Source organism: Rhyacophila brunnea, unplaced genomic scaffold, assembly GCF_057557595.1.
Source record: "Rhyacophila brunnea isolate RB1 unplaced genomic scaffold, BYU_Rbru_1.0 scaffold_18, whole genome shotgun sequence".
NCBI lineage: Eukaryota > Metazoa > Arthropoda > Insecta > Trichoptera > Rhyacophilidae > Rhyacophila > Rhyacophila brunnea.
In genome coordinates this window covers 34632577-34654812 of record NW_028232837.1, presented here as the reverse complement: position 1 = coordinate 34654812, position 22236 = coordinate 34632577, and the positions used below count along the sequence as shown (strand labels likewise).

Below are 22236 nucleotides of genomic sequence, written 5' to 3'. Positions count from 1 at the left end.
CGCCTCTTGGTTGGCTCTTTGCCTCTCGGTAGGCTCATTGCCTCTCGGTAGGCTTTTCACCTCTTGGTAGGCTCTTCGCTTCTCGGTAAGCTGGATTCTTCTGCGGCTGCTTGCGTCGCAGGAGTTCAGGGTCTCGGCTATTGGATGATTGATTCAGTTCCCTCGAGTAGCAATTTATCTTTTTTGCTTTGCCCTTAGTCTGTGTGATTTGGTATTCATTATTTTTTAATACCTAGGGTGGGTGGGTTCTGAGACTTGCACTTTGGTCAAGTGTCAGACTGGCCACCATCTTTTTTTTATTTATATTATACTCGAGGGAAGTTCGATCTCCGGGTGTCACAATGGGGTCCCGATTGCGGTCGCTAAGAAAGAGTGGATTGGTCGGTGGGAAAATAGGATGTGGATAGCTAGGGGGGCATCAGTAAAAGAACCTGTCTAGGCCGGTCAAATTCTGTCTGTGCGTGTATGTCATATTGTAGTAGTTGTGAGATTGTCGTGTTGGGATGGTTTGAGATGGAGCTGTAGAATTGCTTCGTGAGCTTGAGGATGTGGGTTTGGAGGGTTTCCATGTTAAGATCGCTGTGTAGTGTTGTGTTCCTGACGAACCAGGGAGCGTTGGTGATAGCTCGTAGTGTTTTGTTCTGTGTGACTTGTAGTTGATTAAGAAACTTGAGACCTGCGTATGCCCAGACGGGGCAAGCGTAGGTTATGATCGGTCTGACTATGGCTGTGTATAATAGCAGCTTGCTGCGATAGGCAAGCTTGCTCCTATATCCTATCATCGGTGTGAGCATGGCTAATACTATGTTGGCTTGGCGTTTTTTATCGCAAATGTGTTTAGAAAATGTGAGTCTTTTATCTAGCGTTAGACCTAGGTATTTGACCGAGTCGGTCCAAGGGATTTTAGTCTTGTTCATAACCAGGTGATCTATGGTGCGCTTTCGCTTTTCATTGCGGCGCGCGAAGTAAACGGCTTTGCTTTTATCTGCATTTATTTTTATACGCTATTTATCGCACCAGGCGGAAACCTGGTCGGCCGACCTTTGGACTAATTCTGTTGCTCTGTTTCTCCTTATGGATTTGGACAGGATGGCTGTATCGTCTGCATATTGTGCTAATATGCATGAATCTGCTGATGTATTTATTGGAATTGGGATATCCCGAGTGTATAGGTTATACAGGGTCGGGGCAAGCACGGAACCTTGAGGGACTCCGGCCGTTGCTGGTCTGATAGAGGATTTTGCTCCATGCAGTTTGACTGCGAAGCTTCTGTTGGTGAGGAAAGAGTTCAGTATCCTAATTGTTGGCTGATCTATTTCGGCTTCTGAGAGCTTTACTACGAGTCCTTCGACCCAAACTTTATCAAAAGCTTTGGCAATGTCTTAGAACAAGCCAACAGTGTAAGTGTGGTGGTTAAAACCATCTGTAATGTATTCAGTGACACGTAGCAACTGGTGGTTAGTGGCGTGACCGGCCCTAAATCCATGTTGCTCGTCCGGTATGAGTTTTTTCTCATGGATAGTGATTTGAAGTCTGGAGTTTATGATTCTTTCAAGAATTTGGCTCATCGTAGGGAGGAGACTTATCGGTCTATGGTTCTCAGGTATGGTGTGGTCTTTGCCTGGTTTTGGAAATAGGATAATATCCGCTAGTTTTCAATCGTCTGGGAAGTATTGTGATTCCAAACAGGCATTGATAATCCCTGTTAAGGCTGATACGCCTTTCTCTGGTAGTTTTTTTAAGGTGAGGTTACTCACCCCGTCATTGCCTGGCGCTTTTCGATTTTTAAGTCGCTTAATTAGATATTCAACCTCTTGAGTAGTGGTTGGTAAGATCGGTGTGGGTGGAGGATCTATCCTGTCGTGAATTATTGCGCTGGCTCTATCCATAACTGAGTTTACGTGGTTATTGATGCATCGCCACATTCGTTTTTATAGTAAATGAAGACAAAGGAAATACGGAGTCGGCTTGGGGTTATTGACTGCCGTGGGTTCAAACCCGGTAAACCATTTCTTAGAAATTTGTCTGTGAAATTTGACTATGACAAAAATGTTATCAATTAAATAATGTATGTCGTGTTACAATGTTGCAGCGGATGCATATTTGCTCGCTGATTACTTGGAATACAATGGGTGAAATTTGATGCGTTGACATTCCATCGATTCTTGCGAATAACGGAATTAGCAATAAATTTAAATGAGTCGGTTTACACAATTGGGTTCACTGACCATAAAATTATATTACTGACAATTATTGGTTTGAGAGACACTTAAGATTAGTTTTGTAATGTAACATATTTTTAGGCTTTTAATTATAACTGATGATGTGGTGATGGTGAAAGAAATGCTAATTGACACGGTGCACTTTGTCTGAGGAATCTTGTTATGCCCACATATATATAAATAATAACCAATATTAGAATAATTGATTCCAGATTTGTAGTGTTGATACTGCCACGGACTTTAAGATAAAATACTTACTACTTAGGAATAAATATCTTCCTATTTGTATGTGCAACAACTTACTACAGACACTGTAATGTACTCTATTTGTGTTTCTTTTGTAGTTTTTTACAATCCTTATACTCATATTAACATCATTTGGGCTATGTATGTGATTATGATTATTTATATTATTATATTTTAAACTTCCTATTTCACGAAAACCATAAAAAGGGTAGATTGATACTCTACACATGGGATCTCCATACAAGAACTCTAAAAAAGTTGTGGTAAGCGTATCACGATTCGGGGACGGAGAAATTCTGTTGGAAATTGGAAAATAATAATTATGTAGAACCAAACATTTCAATTAGTGACATGCAGAATATTCCGGTCGACTTAATTAATACCTGGTAAAAATGGGAATTTAAGAAAGCTAAGAAAATCTTTGACTTTGATTCTGAAAGATTATTTTTGGAAGAGCAAAAGACTCTCAACTTTAATTCTTCCTATGAAGATTTTTTAAAGAAAAGCTATAAATAATGATAAAATATCTCGTTTCACTTATCGCTATTATAAATTAACATTTTTTTCACATTAAGCATTCACTTACACTATTTATGTTCATTTCCAGATTGAAATGCAAATAAAATGTGTGTGCCATCGATCTATCTAACGGGTGCCGGACGAAATCCCGAAGATCGAAATCCCGAATGCTGAAGTCCCGAATGGCCGAAATCCCGAATGGCCAAAATCCCTAAAGCCTTAATCCCGAAAGCCGTAATCCTGAAGGCCGAAATCCCGAATGCCGAAATCTCGAATGCTGAAATCCCGAATGGCCAAAATCCCGAAGGCCGAAATCCCGAAAAATAAATAAATACAAACAGTAATAATTGCGCAATATTAACACTTATCGTGATTTGCGCAAATTTATTTTTTGTTTAAAACTGGATTTTTGTCTCTCTTGTAAAAATTGCGCAATTCAAGGTCAGTGTTAAGGTTGCGCAATTATTAATTTTTGTATTTTTCGGGATTTCGTCCATTCGGGATTTCAGCGTTCGGGATTTTGGCATTCGGGATTTCGGCCTTCGGGATTTCGGCTTTCGGGATTTAGGCTTTTGGGATTTCAGCAATTTGGGATTTCGACCCAAACCCTCTAATCTAACAAAATAATGGAACGGTGATTAAATTATTTCTCCATCATAATTTCTTGGGTAGAGTTTATTTCTATAGCTTAACGTGAACTTTTTACCCATTGAAGGGACAAAAGGGAGACAAGGGTCCTTTAGGATTACCGGGCTATAAAGGAGATAGAGGATTTTTTGGAGCACCGGGAATGGATGGAGCACGTGGAGATAAAGGACTAGATGGCCTACCTGGCCCAAGGGTGAGTCATAATTTATTCTAATTTTCCCCTTAAAAAAAGAAACATTTCACCTCACCATATCTGTTTAAAGTCACTGAGGTTAAATTATTAACAATAATTATTAGTAGCTATTACATTAGTTAATTACCACGAACAATATGGATAATGAATACTGTAGGTACCGTAAAAACACATTAAGTAATATTTAACGTGAGGAATAACAACACCAATGTACTTTCTTAGTCAGTGCTAATATAGTAAATAACTTTTATATTCTTCCAAAGAAATTCTCAGGAATATTGTAGGTGCGTTATAATTATCTGGAGATTCAGCAAATTATGAGATACCCGGAGACAAATGCGAACAATGAGTGGTAGGCTTTATTTACTTGTCCACATGTGCGAATTAATGCAGTACAGTACTACCTACAAGAAAATTTAATCTTTAATAGTTATTCGTATTTTATAGGTATTTTTACAACGTTTTTATTAGGTCGTATTCTTGTTTTTCCGGTGGTCGTTTATCCAGTACAAATCTTGCGATCGATTTTTAACTAACTTTCCGACTAGCTAGACATTTGAACCTTTTGGAATATACCAAAACACGATGCCAGTGCATTCTTTTAATACTTTTAGCCATCTTTAAGTAGAATTCAATTCATTTTCGGTTAATTCTGTTTTGTATGAAAAGTTATTTCGGAAGAAATCCGTAAAAAGTAAAACACTATTATTGGTTGCTAGAGGTCTGGGGTCCTAGCAACTAATTTATTAATATATGCATGCGTTACTATGGAAATCAATATAAAATGCAAAATGACATTTCAGTATTCTATATTTATTCTGTATTTCTATCAAGTACACATTTTTTTGATCGTTTAAGCTAGTCACGTCTAACACGAAGTCAAGTTTACATGATTCAACAGAAAATTTAAAAACGTTGTTTATAAAAATTCTTTTTATCATGTTATTATTTTATCACGAACATGTACTTACTTTAATATTTCAAAGATTTTGAATATAGTTTTAATGTAGATATTTAAATATTTTAACAACGTTTTTAGCTTTATTGAATTGAACTTTGGTGTTATGACCAAAATTAAAACACAAAAACGTTTAAAATATGCGTTGAATATGGTCGTACACAATAAATATAAAATATATATATTTTTAACTTCAGCTATCAAGCATAAAATTAATTGATTCTTTTTAATAGTAATAATGGCGAGAAAGCGGCTTATTTATTTGGACATGGAATAAATTGTATTATCATAATTTTTAATATTTGGCGTATTGTCAATAAATAGGGACAGCAAGGACTTCCAGGTGTTCCAGGATATTTAGGGGTCGCTGACACTAAAGGAATCTCAGGAATCAAAGGCGAACAAGGCGCCCCTGGATTACAAGGACCTCAAGGATATCCTGGTCCAATAGGGCCTCAAGGAGTACAAGGGCTTCAAGGACCACCTGGGCATCAAGGACTACAAGGACTGCAAGGGCCACAAGGAGTTCCTGGAGATCAAGTTGTTTTAATGAATGATTGAATAGAAAACAGAAGACGAGAAGGACTTCCAACACATTGAAAAATAATGCATCGTAAACAGCTTTAAGTTTATATTACGAATAATTCAAAAAAAATTGCATCCAAAATACGTTAAATCATTTTAACGCAATTTGTTAGCAAGAATTATTGTAACAATATAAGTGTCGCTAAATTTCAAAATCAGCCAAGTACACCTTTAGGTATTTTTGACTTTTTTGTGAATTGCTGAAGAACTACTAACTGCTTTCTAACATTTCTGCATTATCAAAATGTGGAAATTATTAATTTTAAATATTCTATGCTCGAAATATTATAAACTTTCACCCTTGTGACTATGTTTTTGAGAAAACAAAAATCTGTTTTTCTCCTATTCATCTATTATGGACTTGGCTGATTTTGAAATCTAGCGACACATTCTAAAGAGTTTGAATCATATTGATAAGTATGTTACAAATTTCCCACGTTAAAAGTACATAACAAGTGACTAAAGTTTTTTTCAGATGATAAAGTGTATTAAAATAATTCATTAAATCAGTGTGCATTCGTTGCTTAAAAAAACCGATTTTTCACATAACGTTTTTTGCCAGTAAAGTGACGAATTTAGTAATTTATGGAGTTAAATAAGTTACGTATTAGAATATACTTTACAGTGATTTCACCGCAATCAAGTTATCGGAATCAACATGTTGGAAACCTTTCAAGTAGATATAACAATTTTGTTACGTGTAATCTCAATATTTGTTTTTCATTTTTTTAGCTCTGCAGAACGACTTATAAGTGTAATTATCAACCCAGTGTATATAAGATTACAAAAGATGCACTCGTTAGTTTCACAAAATGTATTCAAAATAATAAAATATGCATGAAACAATAAATTGATGATTCATTTATTTATTACCAGTGTAACCGAAGTATTCAAGAATAAATAATACACAAGATTTAAGAACGTATATCACATCAAATGTATACCATGCTCCCTATAAGGGACAGGGCTCTAGCCTAGGGGCTCGGGCTTAGAAAGGGCCCGGCGTGACGAGTCGACCAGATAAGTGAGATAAACACAGATCACAAATTTGCTCTCATAATGAAAAAAGTCGCCTGTGGTGCTATTTTCATTCAATGATATTAAGAAGTTTAAAATTTGGTTTTACGATGCAATTTTTAAATGTGCTGACTCGACAACTCCATAATTCAAATGGATGTACATATTAAAAATCGCTAAAAATACATCTTAATTTTATCGCGTACGCCATTAAATTTGGAAAACGCTATTCCAGTTAGTACGTCACACCGCCTTTACACTTTGCGATAGGTAGAGATACGAAAGGGTTATATTATGATTTTAAATTTATTCCTGGGTTCGATTCCCGGTCATGACAAAAACATTTATGTGTTTTTCTCAAAGCCTGGGTGTTTGTGATTGTTCAAAATTACTAACAACCACCTTGTACGAAAAAGCAAGAACATGGTTATTAATAATTCTAAAAAAAAAAAAAATTACACGGAGTTGCGCGTGTATATAGACTGCGTAGTAAAAGATCGAAAAGCAACTGATTTTGTTACCTGTCGTTTCCTGTTCGTATTATTATCTATCTATGCTAATATAATTGAGCATAGATAATAATGCGTCTGTTGTAGGGTTGATTAAACCTTACAAAAACATGACCATCATAGCATGAATGCGAAACCTATCTATCTATTAGATATAGTCATACGTATTTGTTTTCATTGAACTTAAGCTTGAATTGAAATTTCAGATAGCGTTGGATAGTTTTTAAAATTCAATTAAACCCTGCGTAAATCAAGCCGTCATAGATGATAGTAAAAAAGTTGTCTATCTATTATGGTTTGGTTTAGGCAGGGCTTAATGGATTTTTAAGAAATTAACTAGCACCATATGTAATAGTATGTATTTTTAATTAAACGGAAACAAATTAGTATGACCGAAAAAGTTTGCACTATTTTTGTCGAATCGCTCATAACCCATAGAGTATTGTGGCGTGATTGAATGATTTTTAAAAACTAACCTACACTAAATTCTAAATTAATATTATAACCAACACTATCTGCAATTTGTAGTTTTTGTTAAATGAAAATAAATACGTATGACTGACAGAGTTTAGTGTGCACTATTTATGTTGGATCCTAATAATAGCCTACCTCTACCGTTCGCCACTGGTATATAATACTCACAAGATAGAACTAGGAAGATCAAAATAAATGATTATATTAATAATATTATTTTTGCGATAGTTTTATAAAGTTTTCTTTCAAATAAATAAGGCTATACTTCAGCTGAGGCATGGTCTAAAACGATCGTGACTGCGCGACGTGAAGATTGTGCAAACGACGCGTGTAGAACAAAACATAATCTGTCATAAAAATTTAACATGCGTCCATTTAATGTTATTTTTATTGTTATTTAAGTAATACTAATAATATAATAATCATTGACATGTTTTCTTTTTCAAGTAAATGGGTAACGTTTTTTAGTCATCTTTACACGACTTAAGAATTAATTCCTCCGACGCCATCACAAAACAAATTGACGTGTTCACAGCTCAACTTTCGCTCTCCGATTGGCAGCGAATCCGAAATTTCGTCTCACCTATAGTTGAAAATTATTTGGCGTTTCACTGAAGTACGCTCCTAATAAAATTAGTAGGTGTACAACATAGTTATTATTAGTATTTATAGAAAAATTATTTGAATAAATTCAATAAAGCCAACACTGTTTCATTATTAAATTACGTTTGATTCATCAAACGTGTGATAACTAAAATTATCATGACCTTATATCGGAAAGGTCATTGCTTAAAAAAACATAACACAGATTTTATTGAATAAATAACTATAGTAGGTATTTTTCGTACCAAGTCAATGAAGAAGTTATAGTTTTACCATGGAAAGCAATTATTGCTCAACTTTGGATAATCAAGGGAATCCTTTGATTGATACAGCAGAGATAATACATCCAGAGTCGAAAAAATCGTCTTCTACAGTGTTCAACGTGGTAGTGTTTGTTTGTTTTTTCATCAACATTTACTATGTGTACAGGTACTGTAATTTGCATAAAAACTTCAATGATTTCAAAGTCGAGATGGACGATTTAATGGATGTCGACCACGGGAGATTGGCTGAATTATATGAGAAACAGATTGCAAATGAGCTGGACAAGAGATTTCAGAATATGAAATTAGATGAGATTTTGACAAAAAAATCACGATGGATTTTATCGGAATTACAAAATGATGTTTATATGAAACACAATAAAAGAATTGTCCGAGAAGCCGTTGATTGTAACTGTCCTAAAGGTAACGGTTTCACATAAAAAAGGTTATATTATGATTAATTATTTTCTCTTTTTCTCATTAACTAGCGACTTTTTCATTGTATTCACAAAAGGTTTCATTGATACCCAGATATAGCGTTAAATTATGTAAAATCTAATTTATAAATTTATATAGATATCTAAAACGTATTACGAATTAAAAGATTCAATTATATTAAATTATTTATAATGTCAACTAATCAGTTGATCCAAGCATCGATAAAAATGTACTTTGTTCAATCTGTGGTGTAAAATGATGTATGTCGAAAATATCAGGTGAGTACTTTTTTAAAAATAAGCAATCTTTAAATGTACGTAAATCAATACGTATCTGCATAATATACCTAATGCTCTTTATATTTATTTATTTTCGAATTTCGAAATTCTAAAGGAAAAACTAGTTAATTTGTGCTCGACGTTTAATTGATTTTATGTTAATTATAAAATATTTTATATCGATTATTAAAATAAATCGACTCGATCGATTATACGTATATTATAATGTTACTTTTATTAAAATACCACAAAAAAAAATATTCATAATATTATGTAGTATGATTTTTATATTTACCTATTTCAAGAAATATTTATATTTTCAACATACATAATTTTAAAACGCTTTTGAGAATTATATAACAACTAGATAAATCTTACAGCAGAGTTATAACCTGCGCCTCTCTTAGATTTACTCACAATATTATGTACCTGACCACTAAGCTATACATACCGTTTTTAATTGCGACGAAGTAAACTAATGGTTTTTAAATACTCTCTGAAGCGCTTTCAACATTGCGTTACTTATTGGCAATCAACCTTGGTATTTTAAATCAATGTATTGAATTAACTTAATTACTAACGGATGTCAGGATCACTCGAAATGTTAATTATAATCTAATGTCTGCGTTTTTTCCGATTTTCAAAACCCTCGAAACACACTTTTTGTTATAGCCTTCAGCTCATTCATTGATTTTACTCTTGTTTCCTCTACTGTTGCAAAATGTTGTTTTGTGGTTCTCTTCATCTTTTGGAATACGAAAAATATAGATGGCGAATACATTGGCTAAATCATCAGTACAACTTTTCACAAAAATGCCAAAAATTCACAAACGGTTAGTGATATTTATGAACTGCATCGCTCCTTTCACACTATGCGGTTTATGCACGGTTTTTTCCGTCACAAACTCAGTTTGTGGTTGAGTGTTCTCGATTTAAAACCGTCTAATGTGAAAGGGTGCATTAGGTTACGTACACCACTGAGTCATCGGTGGCCGTCTGGGCACCGTGAATACAGTGAATAAACGGCTGCTATACTTCGTCGTTTCGGTTTTTAACCGTCGCCGTGTAATGTGAAAAGGGCCATGCTCTTCTGCACGGCACGAAAAGAATGTTGCCGTTCGATTTTTTGCCGTACGGTCAAAACCGTACAATGTGAAAGGAGCGTATGAGACATAAACTTTTTAGCAACCTCACTTATTATAGTGATTCGACGATTATCAAGGTTATTTTCAATTTTTTTTTTACATTTACATTGGTACCTATTTTAAATGCTGGGGCGTCTACTTTTTATGAAAACCTCTTACTTTCTTTAAAACATTTGTACACCTCAAAAACAGTTTATATAGTTTTCAAATGATGTATGTTCAATATAAAGAAAGCTACATTCTCAAATCTTGTCAATAATTTGTTGGATAAAATAAATATTTTTTTAAATGAATGTTTTCATAACAGACTTGTTAGTACTGCACTTTATTTTTAACATAAAATTTAATACAATTGCCTACTTTGAGTACGAAAAGTTTAAGTTGATGTGTGGTGGCTTGAAGAACTGGAATTCCCTCCTCTCATGTTTCAGTATTCATTCCCCTTACCTTGAAAGCATTTGACGTTTCTTATAAGTGCGCGGTATTAGTCATTTAGACGTTTTTGTAATGGCAAAAGTTTTTAAAAGTGACAGCAGGAAGATTATAAGTCATCTTATCTAATACTGTAAAAAAGAAAAACTTTTTTAAAAAGAATTTTTAGATAAAATCTCATAATATAATTATAATAATATTCTAGTTAGCATGTGTTCTGATAACTATTTTCTTTTCCAGGTGATCGAGGTGATAAAGGATTTTCTGTAAGTAAAAGATAAGAAATTATTCACTAAAATAGTAGGTAAATGGTGAATCACCATGTCCAAAGCGGAGTATAATATGGACCTCTATCGTGAGCATATTATTTATTGAGAGACTTTCAACCAGGTTGAGTTGTTGAATATTCGCATAAACTGTTGAATCGATGAGGGAAAAAAAGAACTCGGCGGTTAGCTCCTCGCAGAATGGCTTTGTCCTCATGGGCCCCTCAGATTACTGCGCCTCCGCACCCTTTCTTGGTCCCTCAGATGATGGTTAGTTAAACCCTGACGGCTGAAATTATTAAACATGAATGCATGCTTTGCCTACTGATTCTCAGAAAACTGGTTGTCCAAATTCGAAAGAAAAAAGTGCCAATCCCCGTTGCTAACGAATTATATACGATTATTTACTTATTCATAGAGTATACGCTTTATAAAACTTTTATAGCACTTTTTTCACTTTTTTACTACACTGATACGCCTCTTCGACTGATTACTTTGCATTAAATTAGATCAAATGATAATAATTTGTATTAATATTATAATATGTAGTAATAAATAAATATGTAGGTAATATTATATTTAATAAAATATATTACGGAGTGCAAAGTTATGAAGTCACAACTCTACATGAATCGTAAAAAATGTTCTAAAATGGTGTTGAAGGTGGAAATATATATTTTTAATTATTAATTGTAAGAGTACATTATTCCCAGAAAGAATATCGAAAAACCATCTTGACGAAGAGAACTTACCTTACAAACCTACCTAATAAAAACTGCTCATGCACATTATCAACACTACAAATATAAACGACTTGTCTCTGCTTACGTATTAAACAAAAATTATAGAACAGATTGAAATTTGTTAATACGCGCTCGCGGCCAACTGGACTCTCTAGCGGCCGCGTAATTTTTGTGACATTATTTTTTGTTACGCCTGTGCAATTTTTCAAAACGAATTCTCCCGGGAGGTCAAGGAAAAAGCATGTATCTATGCTAAAAGTGGTAGATATGACCCAGTCGCAGGATTCTTACCTGAGTTTAACATAATGTTGCGTTATTCGCAACAAGCACTATTTACCAAACTTTATATAATAATAATGTCAACATAGAACATTAATAATTGGAGTGCACATCTTTCTATCCGTTTGAAAAGTAATATATCAAAACGACTTAACCAATATTGATGAAACTAGTAATGTTGTACCTCGACTATATTTAGTAGACTTTAATGTCGTTTTTTAATATCTCAAAAAATACTTCAAAATAACGCACTTGTAACAATATGAGATAAAATAAATTTTAGCCGTATGAAACAGGAAATCTACAATTAATAATACTAGTCAGTATATTATATATTTATTGTGCATATTAAATTATTATTACTTTTTATCGCCCATAGCACATAAATGTACATAGGAACATCCTATCATGTATGTGAATGCTAGAATATAGTAACACCTACCTATATATTTTTAAAATGTATGATTAGTAATATCATAATACAGCATAGTATATTATAGAATAAATATTTGGTTTTAGCTTCATATACTGCAAAAATAAATATATTCCAACCATCAACTAAATTGATTAACACCACTATGTTTCTAATTTGTTTTTTGCAATTACTTGTTTAGGAGCAATCAATTCTGCAGCCATTGGATATAGTTAATGTAAGTACAATAAATTGTCTAGTTCTAGTTTTAAGATGAATATCCAAAGTAATTGATAACGCTACGTGAACGCAATTCATGTCGATCGTCTAGTACCTATGACAATCGCTCTCAGAAAATTTACAGTTTGAATTTTTCCCTCCAGACACACAACGTTACTCCTGAAATGTTTCTTTTATTCTTGCCCGACTATACATAACAACCAATGGCGAAGGGTGGAATTAGGGTGTTAAGATCCGCTATACACAGTGCACACTAAAGTTCATCAGTCATACGTACTTGTTTTCATTGAAATAAGACTACAAATATTTATAGACGTTGTTCGTTAGTTTCTGAAATTCGATGAAACCCTGCAAAAAAAGGCATAATAGATATGAAAATATATCAAAACACGATGCCAATACATTATTTTAATACTTTTAGCCATCTTTAACGGCCCACGTGCTCGTCGTAGGTCAAAATTGAGTTTTTATTGTATTTTCAAACCATGATCCTGGACACTCCTTAAACGTTGTAGACAATCTATTTATATAAATTTGAAGCCTTATTATCCTTTATAGTTATTTTAAACATTTGATGACTGCATAAAGTATTTTTGTTATATAAAATAGTATTCTTTTAAACCTCTCGCTCTAATGTTTTAGAATATAGTCATATTTCGGTACATAACTGTGTGGTGGTGTTAAGATTTTTTACGTTTATTAATTTTTAAACGCATTTATGAAACCATTAGTATAATTTATTACGAGATAATTTTTGTAAAATATTCACGATAAAAAATTATATTGATAATTTCTGTGATCCCAAATTTGACAAGAATTAGGCATTTTATTATTCAAAAAATCGGCAAGATTAACACATTTGAAGATGATTCTAAAGATACTTATTATAAGTTATGTCTTTGACCATTCAAGTGTGATAAACATCTTATGAATAATGATTGCTTTATAATAATTATTGACCTAAGAATAAGGTAGTGTTTTTTTGAAATACGCCATTTCTTTTGGCATTCCCCAGTGGTTAAGCTACAACATTCGGTCGTAGCCATAAATTGACAAACTATAATTGAAGTACATTTTTTTTGATCGTTTAAGCTAATCAAGTCAAGGTTATAATTATGATTCAACGGAAAGCTTAAAAACGTTGTACATAAAAAGGTCTTTTTAACTTGTTATTATTTTATAAATAGAATAATATTTCATATCTATTATAGTTTAGTTTAGGCAGGGCTTATTGAATTTAAAAAAAATGAACCAACCATATGTCTAATATTATGTATCTTTACTCCAACAAAAACAAATAAGTATGAATGAAAAAGTATGAATTTTTCTGTCGTATCGCCCAAAGTATACCCAAATATATGTATATATGGTTTGATTTAGGCAGGGTTACATTGATATTTAAAAACTAACCAACACCATCTGTGTGGTCTTAGTTCAATAAAAACAAATGCGTATTTAATGTACACTATATATAGCAGATCTTAACAGCTTACCTCCACCCTTCGCTACTGATAACTACTGAATCAATGATTACTCCAGCTTAGATATTTATGGTGTAATGTATTTTTTTTTATATTCTAGGGATTAAGACTGGCCGGGGTGCGCATACCAGATTTTTCAATCAATGATCTAAAAGTAAGTGAGATATATTATTTAACACCAAGTATGGTGTCAAGGTGCATAGAAACATTCAGTAAATTTATAACTCTTCGGGAGTAGGCTGATACTAGTTTCTGATGGTAGTAGATAAAACGAAGTTGGCTCCAGCTAAGATAAATAATATTAATAGTGTCTTAGTAAGCAAGTACTTTTATAAATGTTGGCGGTTTTGTCTTTATACTGTTCTATATTCTATATTCTAAATTATAAATCAATTTTTAGAAGTTATTTATATATTTAACGAAAAACAAAATAATGAATGTCTAGTTTTTTTTGTTATACAGCAGCGCATCTATTCTATATTACACAAGCCCGTTTTCGGCCGCTATCTAGGGTAAGAAAGTATCAGGGCTCGAAATGGACCAGAGCGCCGTTCCTGTTCGTGAAATTGGTAAAATTATCGCTCCGTCTCGTGGAAAAAATAATTTGACCGTCTGAGCTAGATAGGCCATATAATAGAAAATCTAACACACTAATTTTTATGAAATACACATAAAATTTGATAACTATGTCTTCTAACTATGATAACTATTTATTGTTCTTCAGAAAACTGTCGAGCGCTCCGGTTCGTAAACTTTTCCATTTCGAGCGCTGGAAAGTATCCAAGTATTAGCACTTATTGTAATGATTACAATAAGTGCTATGTTTTATTAGCACCTATTCTGGTTGTGATAAATTTTAGAGTGAGATAGACAGTTTTGTCAGTTCAGATGGCTAACTTTTTGTAATTGTTACAATAAGTGTTAATATTTCGATACTTTCCTACTCTAGTTATCTGCCGTAAAGGCCAAAAGCTGTCTTTTGAATAGAAGAACTTTATAGATTCTGCGCATCTATTCTATACACAAGACTGCTTTCGGCTGCTATGTAGGGTAAAAAAAGTATTACAATAAGTAACTTGTAATTGTTACAATAAGTGTTATGTTCTAATAACACCTATCTTGGCTGTGATAAATTTTAGAGTGAGATAGACAGTTTTGACAGTTCAGACGGCTAAATTATTGTAATTGTTAATATTTCGATACATTCCTACTTTATATAGCTGCCGTTGAGCCCGAAAGCAGTCTGGTGTATAGAATAGATGCCCTGATTTTGCGTTTGTTTTATTACTTTATATTACTTTCCCCAAAGATAATTTTTCAGTATTTGACAAAGACAATATTTTTTTAAATACTTTTATCAGCCGGTAGGTTTTTACGTTACGCCATGAAATTAATCATGGAAAAATCATTTTTCACATAAGTTATTTCTTGTCATATTGAATGAGTAATTTTGTAATTAATCAATTATTATCTTGACAAAGAAAATTCTTATCGGGAAACTGTTTGAATATTTAGGCAAATCTCTTGGAGTCATTGAATGTATAGAAACAATCATATTCTCGGTAAATATCAATAAGTTAGTTTCCATTGATCAGCTTGCACTAAATCCATGTTGTTAATTTATTATAAATTACTCACGTTATGGAAAAATCAGTCTGTGCATGATCATCTGTAGAAATTTTCCTGGTACAGAGAGATCAGTTTCTTTCCTGTAGTTAACCTCCACTGATGATTCTGTACTACTTATAAATTAGAGTAGATAACCATTTCCGAAAAAATAGCCAAATATAAAATATATGTAAATGAGGTTTTGTACAAGTCAATACATGCTTTAAAAAAATAGTGATATTCGTTCCCGAAAAGCAAATATATTATTACTAAGATCAGAGAAGATGGATAAGATAGAGAAGATAGAGAAATTACATGGTGGATAAGTAAATAATAATAATATCAAACGAATGAAACAAAATGACAGCGAGTAAATGTATAGATTTAAATGATATAAGTAGGTATATAATAATATATAAATTAATAATAAAATATTTATAAAATAATTGTTTATAGTAGGTATATAAAATATCTACTTCAGTCCTTTAGATAGCTCAAGAGCAGATCCCGAGATCGGCATTTTTTCGATAGTTAATATTTTTTTATATATACAAAGAGCGTTGATAAAATTGTTGAAAATGTCTAGTATATAAATTAATAATTTTTATAACATTTCTTGTAAATATTTTATACGTTCAGTCTTGGAAATACATAGGAATAATAAAGTAAATAATATTGTAATTATAAATAATAATGTAAAAGACAAGTGTATTTTTTTATTTAGGAAACGATAATAAATACAAAATAAATAGAGGTTAAATAAAAATAAAAAATAACATATTGTATTGGTAATAAATACAATACATATAATATAATTCACAAATATTCCAAGATTCTAACAATTCATTGCTATTAATTCGTGGCCATGTTTGTATTAAATTCAATGAGAAAATTCAATCATACATTAATAAAATTTTGCGAAGAAAAAAGTGCATGCCTGGACGTCCGTGGCACTGGCAAGTTAGACGCCGTTTGCGTGCCAGCACGTGGCTCATAAATGTGTCGCTGAGTTTCAAATCCGCTATAACACTTTTTTGAAATAATTAAGATATTATATATATCGATGGATTCGTCTACATAGAGAGATCTACATGAAAATTTTATCGCCTCTTTCAAAATCCGCTACTAATAACTGTCATTTATGAAACAAAATCAATGCGTCTATCAATACCCGCTATAACACTACTGAAACATTCAAAAACCTTTTTAGTTCAAAAAGTTTTTATTGATTTTCTCAACATAATGAAAAAGTGTCATAGCGGGTTTTGAAACTAGACAACACAAATGGATTTATTATTTTTCTGATGTTGTTACGATTGCGTGTGCCAGCAAAAATTGTTATTTATTGCCCGCGAGTATTCGGCGATTCCCTTAAGATTTTGTACACATACCAACATTGATTGTGATTGATAAAAAATTAATCCCGAAAGTTTGGGAATCATGCATATTAAAATTACCCAAGATCCCTGGATTGGATTCATTACTCAAGAGTACTCAATGCAGTGACTGCATTACTTGCTTGGATTAATATGCTTATTCGCTACGGCAGGTACTAAGTTGAAAGGCATTTACCTGAGTTACCAGTCAGGCGACGACCAACCTCAGCCAGTATAGATAATATCTATATGAAATGTTTATCATTGGTTTAGAAAAATAATGCTTTCTTCTCAATATTCTTTGATACTTATTGATTAATTTAAACAGTTATTTTCAGTACCTACATTGTTTTTATGTGTATGTTTCTTATTTTCATCATTATAATAAGTATGTCTCTAATCGTAACTTTTAACGTAATGTTTTTGATTCAGGGTGATATGGGTCCACCAGGAGATATTTCCCCGGGAGTTGAAGGTATTCCAGGAATAGATGGAAAACACGTATTTGGTGAGAGAGGAGATATGGGATTACAAGGACCTCCAGGAGAAAAAGGAATAACCGTGAGATTTTTCTAATATTTAATAATTTTCGTTTTGCTTAATAAAATTTACATACTAACAATGCCAGGAGCTAAATGTATATACTTGGGAAAATGGTGATATTCTTGAAGAACATAATAATATGATATCTGTATTCAATTGTTTTAAAGTCAGGTGTTCAGGACACAGATTATAAAAAGAGTAATTATCATCGTTGAGCTGTTAAAACCTATTATTTCACATCAGACGAACTAGAAGAATATATCAATATGTTTATTTATTAGAGAACGGTAGAGAGTATAAAACTTCTTATATTATTTGTATTATCATAGCATTTTGAAAAGTCATTGAAAAATTCAGAGATAAATACATTCAATAGCAATGGCAGCCGTCGTAGTCCAGTGCGTAAGGCCCAAGTTTTTCATCTGGGAGCTCCGTGTTTGATTCCCCGACGAGGTCACAATATTTTTACTAGTATATAATTTTCTTAAAAATCTTGATGTTTCTGATTCAATTATAAACACTAACTACACTACTGTTTCGCTACACTACTGTCATTAGGTATCGTGACCTGTTGTAGTGTTTAATAGATTAAATATATATAGGTATTCTATATTTTTTTATTTGTAGGGACCTCCTGGTGCGCCTGGTGTGAAAGGAGAACCGGGTAATGATGGACTCCCTGGACGGAACGGACTACAAGGGAGTAAAGGTGTTACAGGAGACATTGGAACTACTGGAGCAAAGGGCACCAAAGGCATACGTTATTGATAAAGTATTTTCATGGATACAGAATAACTCGTCAAATTGTATCTACAAATAGATTAACCAAACTACAAAGTGAATTAGTTACATAGAAAAAAAAACAATAACCTTGCTATAACATCATGATGGTTTGGAAAATAATGTTGCAAAGTTTTATTGCACTTCAGATTCAATTATCTCCTATATATTATTATCCTAAGAGATTTTGGAAAACGCACTGACTTTTTTATTTAAATACCGTTTTGTTGATTATTAAAGGAATTCACTTCAATTTTCAGAGTCCCAAATCTACTTCCATTTGAATCGGGCACAATCTGATAAAATTCGACACAATCACAGATAATATCGTTTTTAAATAGCGTTTTATATCCGTCACCATACATTTTCGCATCTTGCTAGCCATCTACGGCAAATTGATTATATTGTCACTTAATACTTTTTATATAATCGATATTTCACAAATCAGAATTAGTATTCCACCAAACTATTCAAATCTGTAAGTAGCACATTGGCGTGCTACAAGAAATAAATACATCTTTCCTCACTAATTACTACGAAAATATAATCTAAAACCATGTCACTGCTTTTTATCTGTCAAACTAATAGACTAAGATTGTCATTTGTTTTCTTTCGCAAAACAAGTTCATTTGACGTGTCAGAATTCAAATTTAGAATTTGCAGAATTAATTGAAAAAATGTGAAATTTCTATTAGCATGTTAAATAATCAATTTCAATCAAGACATTTTTATTGTAAGATGAGTTTTCTATTAATTAATAACAAATTTGTTTTTTTTTAAATACTTGAATAATTACCTAGGCTACTAATTTCCATAGATATAGTCATATTAAGTTGCCATTGCCAACAATGAAATAAATTAATACGAATTGTTATAATTACAAAATGTGTGATATTGTATAATATCTACCTATTTTCACCATCCTTATCATCATCAATCTGGACCTATCCACTGCTGGATGAAGGCCTCCTCAGCTTTATTCTACTCCTTACTTACACATGGAAATCAGTTATATTATACTATCTATATTTATAATGCCATTTTTATCTCGAGCCTTAATAAATCCACTGCTGGATGACGGCCTCTCTACGTTTATTGTATTCTTGATAGTCTTGAATTTCATCATCATCATCAATCCACTGCTGGATGAAGGGTTCCGTAACGTGATTCTACGACTATCGGTTTAACGAATTTGTGATATTATACCTATTTCTATCATCCTTATCATCATCGACCTGAACCTATCCACTGCTGGATAAAGGCCTCCCATAGCCTGATTATACTCCTTTCTGTCATATGAATTGCTGTATTTATCAAAATCGGTGATGTTATATTTATCTACATACTCATATCGTCATCATCATCAACCACGATCAATCCACTACTGGATGAAGGGTTCCGCAATCTGACTCTACTACTATATAGGTTTACCGAATTTGTGATATTATACCTATTTCTATCGTCCTTATCATCATCGACCTGAACTAATCCACTGCCGGATAAAGGCCTCCCATGCCTGATTCTACTCTTTTATATCATTTGAATTGCTGTATTTATCAAAATTGGTGATATAATATCTATTTATATTGCCATTACCATCATGAGCCTGAATCAATCCACTGGTGGATGAAGGCCTTTCTAAGCTGTTTGTATTTCTGTCGATCATATGAATTGCTTTATTTATCAAAATTGCTGATACTATATTTACCCATTCATAATATCGTCATTATCATCATCAACCATGATCAATCCACTGCTGGATGAAGGTTATGCCAACCTAATTCTACTCTTCTTAGTCATATAAACTGCTATATTTTTTTTTAATTTGTGATTTTATATACCAACCTATTTATATCGTCATTATCGTCATCAATCCACTGCTGGATGAAGGCCTCTTTAAGCTGATTCCACGTTTTTAGGTTTTATAAATTCGTATTGTTATCAAAATTGGTCTATTCCTCTCAGATATAATATGTATTGCTTTCTTATTTATCAACATTTGTCTCAATATAAATGTCCCGCACAGGGAAACTATATTGGTTAAGGTTAATTTTGAATTCAAAATTTGATTTTTAAATATTATTCTATGGCTGCAAGCATTTATTTTTTATAGACAATGAAACAAAACAATGTTTAAATTTGTTTTTAATGCTACTAATCTTTTTCTATTATGTAAATGGGACCAGAAAGAGATTAATATTGGGATATATTGGATCGCTTTTAATGATAATCACATAATATTGCTGTATATTCGAATGAATGAGATGTATAATTATTTATCATATTTAAATGCACATACCTACACATATAATGTATTAAAATTAAAATTTCAATGGTAGCAATCGTTGATTGCCAGCTGTTCTGATAAGCCTAGCAGCCTGAAGTGGTGTCAGGTAATATTGTGAAGGCCTGACTCCAGAATAGACTACGCATATGACTCCAAATTTGAACTGGCACTGACGACATGCAAATCGCAAAACTAACAAATCAGCGAAATGTCAAAATGTCTGATGTAAAACTATAAGGGAAAACTATAGCGCCGTCTATACATACTTTACAATTATATTAAAATCCAACACCATGTCATTATGACGAAAAGCTGTCTGCAAGAGCTAGCGAGACAGACTGGCGAGACAGACTGACGAGAGCCAGCTGGCTCAGCTAGTGATTAATTAACTATCTACAAAAGAGCATCATTGAGTTTATACACATTGTCAGATAGTTGTTTTCAAACTGATATTTTTTGGACTTCTGAAGTATATTTGGTACATTGTCATAACCAATATACACAATAACCTTCACAAACAATTCAAATCCCTGACCTGCAGGAATGCACTTTTTTATACAGTGGGTTAATAAATATTAGAGCCGGTTCGGCTGATAAAAGATCTGGGTCAAATTTTCTTTTTAATTAGTGTGAAGTATAAATAAATATAGATATTTAGTTTCAATTATTGGTATATTATTTTTCCAACAAAAATTAACAGCGGTCACTATAAAGAATAGAACGTTTATTGTTTATTTAAAAAAAAAAGAATATTATCTACAGACCTACAAACTTATCTGAATAATGAATGGGGGAGCCACAGTCGAAAAATACCAAAATAAGACTCGCAACTGGACAGAATTGAACATTTAAATGACGTTTTCAAAATAGCATCCATATGGTAGTTCGTTGTTCCATTTTTGGTCGTTCTTCAGATAAGTTTGTAAGACTATAAATATTATTTTTTTATTGGAAGTTTTGTGAAATTTTAAAATCTTTGACGGTTTTGGCAGCCCTGGCCGTTGGATATTCAGGTAAATGATAATAAATTATAAATTACATGAGCTTACTAAAACTGCTACAACTTTTTCATTACGAGTAAAAAATCACTATTTAAACTTCTGTAGGTATTGAAACACCCAATTTATGTTTTAGAAGGATTTTAAGAAAAAATATCTAAAAAACAAAGAATAGAACATTTTTACCAATGACAAGGGACACCAAATTGAAGCAGATTGTCCAGAATCACTAGGTCTTTAGCGCTGTCAAATTGGCGCCAATTATCTCTAACTGATTAAAATATGAAACTGAAATATTTTATGATAGGTAATTAAGTTAATTAGATATAATAGATAGTTAATTAAGTAAAGATAATTTAGACCACTTTTAATATTAATAATACAAATTATAATATCACAATAAGCTACTTATTTGAAATAATTTCTAAAATATTAAAACATATACCTATTTATTCAATTATTTTATCACATTGATACCAGGAGATTACGCTCAAATAAAAAAAATAATTTTAAACTGATACAAATGCATTTTATATATTACTAGCTGAAGTACCCGGCTTCGCACAGGGTCGCTTCGTGGTTATATTTATCTTAGATATTTGAAAAATAATAAAAGGTAATTATTTTTTTAATATTAAAATATCTGTGTAATACAATATGGCAATATGAAAATAATTCTAATAGGAGTAAAGG

At 32.4% G+C, this 22236-nt stretch overlaps 2 protein-coding genes across 2 annotated transcripts in view; both read left to right on the top strand.

Annotated features, from left to right (window-relative positions):
- Positions 1–22236, top strand: part of LOC147073466 (uncharacterized) — a 150796-nt gene that overhangs the window by 85258 nt on the left and 43302 nt on the right. Inside the window, exons 22-23 of the mRNA XM_085945652.1 lie at positions 3703–3828; positions 5111–5335. Of these exons, the coding sequence (XP_085801778.1) occupies positions 3703–3828; positions 5111–5335 (351 nt within the window). The remainder of the gene's footprint in view (positions 1–3702; positions 3829–5110; positions 5336–22236) is intronic.
- LOC147073468 (uncharacterized) lies at positions 8200–22017 on the top strand. The gene is made up of 6 exons (XM_085945373.1): positions 8200–8660; positions 10771–10796; positions 12433–12468; positions 14052–14105; positions 17368–17496; positions 18106–22017. The coding sequence occupies exons 1-6, from the start codon at positions 8249–8251 to the stop codon at positions 18244–18246; spliced, it is 798 nt and encodes a 265-aa protein (XP_085801499.1). The 5' UTR covers positions 8200–8248; the 3' UTR covers positions 18247–22017.